The 4455-nt window shown below is 41.2% G+C and overlaps 1 protein-coding gene across 2 annotated transcripts in view; it reads right to left on the bottom strand.

Moving 5' to 3' along the window:
• LANCL1 (LanC like glutathione S-transferase 1) overlaps positions 1 to 4455 on the bottom strand; it is a 42179-nt gene that overhangs the window by 20722 nt on the left and 17002 nt on the right. For both annotated transcript variants that reach the window (XM_019656909.1, XM_019656908.1), the window contains exon 4: positions 2912 to 3119. In XM_019656909.1, coding sequence (XP_019512454.1) covers positions 2912 to 3119 — 208 coding nt within the window. The remainder of the gene's footprint in view (positions 1 to 2911; positions 3120 to 4455) is intronic.

A 4455-nucleotide genomic window follows, 5' to 3' on the forward strand; every position in this document is an offset into this window, starting at 1 on the left:
GAGAGCCACTCGTGGCTAGTGGCTGCTGTGATGGACTGCAGAGTAACATTTCCATCACCACAGAAAGTTCTAAGAATAGCACTGCTCTGAACAGAAGGCTAGATGTTCTAAGAAGTCCAGGGAGTCTGCTCCTGCCTCCCAGTTCATCCTGGACTTCTCTTCCGTTTGAAATGTTGACAACAACTTGAAAGAAAAAAATATATACTGTGAATACCATATACAACTTTGCTGTAACAGGAACACATCCTGGCTTTTAGTATGGGAACTTAGAACGAGATTTTTCTATTCTGTTTCCTTCTGTAGCTATTACTCTGGGAAGGGAGGGTAAACTGCTGAGGGACATTTCTAAATCAGCAATTTCCTTACTCAGCTACTTACCCCAGTAGTACTATAAATATAGCCAGCTGTTGAGAAGTAATTAATACCAAGCCTTTGAATTTCTGAGCGATCATTAGTCCTATTCATCTTGACCAATCAAGACCTGGTGTGTCTCAAATGTATATGGAGATGATAAAAATCTCCACAGACGTTATGAGCTTCTCAAAACACTTCTCTGTCATTCTGCATTTCAGAGATTACTCAGTATTATTCATTTGCTTACAATCAGTCCATACTGATGTATAAGTCATTTCCATGGTACTTCAGCTCTATATGGTATTTCTTTACAGGTCAGGGGCTTTAAAAAACTCTCTTTATGGACTCTGTTCCAATTATAGATCCTGCTGCAGTCACTAGAGGTACTCAGCACCCAAGAATGGGCCACACCAATTTTGCGTGATGGACACATGAACTCCCTGAAGGAGGGGCGTTGGGTTCTAAGTTTTAGATGAACTGTTTCCTAGCTGAATTTAAATGCTCATCAATTACTATATATATTTTTTCAGATTTATGAAATCATAAGAAGTGAAGTTTTCTCCAATTAACCCCATACAATATGAACATCTGTCTTTCTAGATCTGGTTAGTACTCTCTAATGTGTTGAGTTATAACTGTTTCTCAATTTTGTGAGTTGTCTGAGTGTGTGCATTTTTATTTCTTGAACAAAATGACAGTTGTCTTTAGGACAGGATTCCCATGTCGTCACTGAAGTTACTTTGTGGACTGCCCTCCACAAAGCCTGTATATAAACACTGCACTGACCAGCACCTTCTCTCAGTTGTCTGGCTAAAGCCAAGCTGCTGGCTTTCCGAGTACTCCAGCACTTCAATACAGGTANGCCATTGGACGGCCGCTCACGGTGGCTCATGGCAGCTCACACTGGCTGCCAGCCACTCATACTAGCTCACAGCAGTCCATGCAGCAGGGGCTGCAGCCTACGCCATTGCCAGCAACTCACAGCAGCCCAGCTCCAGGTTGAGCTGTTATTCACCTCCTTAGTTGTGGAGGATGCAGTCACTGGCCCTCATATGTGGGATCCGAACCCAGGCCCCGCTGCTCAGAGCTGGCGTCCCAAGCCAGCTCTTAACCAATGCGCCACTTGGCCCGCCCCTAAAGGTAGGACTTTTAACTGCATGCTTTACATGCTATATTCTCAAGATAAAACCAAACTTACTCTTATTGTACAATTCAGCAATCATACTCCTTGGTATTTACCCAAAGGAGTTGGAAACTTATGTCCACATAAAAACCTGTACATGGATGTTTACAGCAGCTTATCATTGCCAAAACCTGAAAGCTACCAAGATGCCCTTCAGTAGGTGCACGGATAACTAAACTATGGTAGATAATGGAATACTATTCAGTGCTAAAAAGAAATGAGCTATCTAGCCATGAAAAGACATAGAGGAACCTCATATAGTATTACTAAGTGAAAGAAGCCAATCTAAAAAGGCTACATATTATATGATTCCAACGATATATTCTGGAAAAGGCAAAACTAGAGAGACAGTAGAAAACTCAGTGGTTGTCAGGGGTGATGGAGGAGGGGAAAGGCATCAACAGGCAGAGCACACAGGACTTCAGGGCAGTGGAAGTATTCTGCAGGACACAACAATGATGGAAACACGTCATTATACATTTGTCCAGTCCACAGAATGTACCACCAAGAGTGAACCCTCCTGGGAACTACGGACTCTGGTTGATAATGGCATGTCAATGTAGGGTCATTGGTTGTAATAACTGTCCCACTTTGATAGGGGATGATGATAATGGGGGAGGCTGTGCATGTGTGGGGACAAGGGGGTACACGGGGAATCTGCACACCTTCCTCTCAGTTTTGCTGGGAACTGAAAACTGCTCTAAAAAGTAAAGCCTGTTAAACAGCAAAACAAAGCAAAAAACCCTACTGGAATTGGAACTGCATGTTAGCATGCTCAGTGGGAACCTAGCACCACCGCGTGCAGAGCTGCATGACAGCCAGATTTCTTACAAGAATTCTGAGAGTTCAATAAAGCTCTAGTAAAGCAGTAATTATAATTTTTTAATACAAAAGTTTAATAATTTTCATAACTTACAAGCTTCTAGTAGGCCGCCCTAATTTATATTAAAAATGAAAGTCTGGATTTGCATATCATTTGTCCTTAAGACAAGCTGTTTTGAATCAGTCTGTGTTCCCTTAGGAGGCCTCTCTCAACCCACTGCAGGAAGTGAACCATATTTTTTCGACATATTGATCTTGGATAGCAACTCGGCTTAGTAATCACATGATTCGGCTTTTGATCTCACTTTTGTTACTGAAACGGGTGTTTGATCTGGAACATGTCAGTGTCACTGTATCTTGCAATAAAACAGGGATTATAACGGCTGTTCCTTAACTACAACATAGGAATCATGTGAGAATTGACTAAATGACAGAACTAAGATTTATTGCTGAGAGAAAAGGAAATGAACTAAAAAGTTCTTATGCTGACGCACACAGAATTAATGCACCAGGACGGCTAGATAAAAATCCTCACAAAAGAGCCGTGATTACCGGGTGATGCAGTCTTCCGCCTGCTTCTCGCTGTTCATCCTGTGATACACCACAGCAGCCACGGCCAGTGGGCCTGCATCCCCGCACAGGAAGGTGATGGAACGCTTGGACAAGCAGCTCAGGGCTTGCTTTACGTAGGCATGCGCCATCTGCAGGTAGGCAGGGTCTCCGAACACATCATGGAGGTGTAAGTAAAGCACAGCAATTCCTGAAAAGGAAAAAGAATGTAAAACTGAGAAAAGGGCGGCTGACTGTTATTCTGATGTGCTGTCTACTCAGCCACACTGATTTCTGAGAAGCCCCAACAAATAGGGAAACTATCTGGAGGTTCAGCTGACCTTTGTTCTAGACTCAGCTTCCCTACCAAGCTGCTCTAAGAACTAGACACTTGTCCTTAGTTTCCTCATCATTACAACTCTTAAATCATAGGACCGCGGAGACCCACTAAGAACCCTAAACTCGTTTATTATTAATCTTTGTGGCACTCTGGCTATTGCGTTAATGTGTTCTTCTTGATGGTTAAATGACAGGTCGTAAAACCATGGTTCTAAATAGTCACTTGTTTATTTAACAAATAATAGGTTACTTAATTAATAATAAACAAGAAATGTTTGTTCTTGTGAGCTAAAGAAATTCAATGACTAGAGAATGTAAAATTCATTTCTCTTCATATAGAAGGTAATTTTTCACGTAATAAAGAAGGTAGAGGAACGAAATCCCCTACCCCAGTATCATTCCTGGCACAGATTATAAGAAAACCATTAAGTTATTTGAGATCTGAGAGAACAGATTCAATTCTGCCTTAATTTTTTTTTTTTTTGTCAAGAACGCGGCCACTTTAGGAACTATACTGTAAAAGCTGCCAATGACTTCTGCTTTGGGCCTTATTCCAGTTGCTTCTTATCCTACTCCTGAAGCCTGAATATGTCACTGAGGCGTTGTCTGCATGTTTTTATTCCAAATACCTGTCACAGGAGACACAGCCTGCCGTCTGAAGCCGCCTGGTCTCAGGGCAAACTCAAAGACGTGGAGCCGGGAGCTTGCCTGCAACGTTTTCAGAAACTCATTTCTCCCCTTAAAGTACATTTTCCATCTCATTTACCATTTTAGAAGATACAGAGCCTCTGTTTAAATCTAAATTAATAGAGCCAATCTCTTCATGGATTTCAGTGCAGTAAAAATGCAGTCTGCAAAATTACCTTTCACTGTACTGAGGACAATTTTAAATTTAGAGAGTTTTCTCATTTTGCATGGGTAATCTCCAAAGCTTTGTGCTACAGACAATTCAATTTCACATGTATATTAAGACCAAATTTTCATTTTCTGCCAAAGTTAATAATGCTATCTGCTCTTTCAAAGTGGCTTGGTTTTAGTAATTCCACAAGCTGATGATGAGATGTACCAATGTTTAAGGTTTGTAGACCTAAGTGTATAAAACCACATATGTGGGTATGAAAAAAAAATCTCCTTTTCACAAATAATCAATGTCAAGAGCTTCTTCTAGAATTAGGTCCTTAATAGGCTTCATCTCCATCCATATCTGG

The sequence above is a fragment of the Hipposideros armiger genome, unplaced genomic scaffold (genome assembly GCF_001890085.2).
Source record: "Hipposideros armiger isolate ML-2016 unplaced genomic scaffold, ASM189008v1 scaffold_268, whole genome shotgun sequence".
In the NCBI taxonomy this organism is placed as follows: domain Eukaryota; kingdom Metazoa; phylum Chordata; class Mammalia; order Chiroptera; family Hipposideridae; genus Hipposideros; species Hipposideros armiger.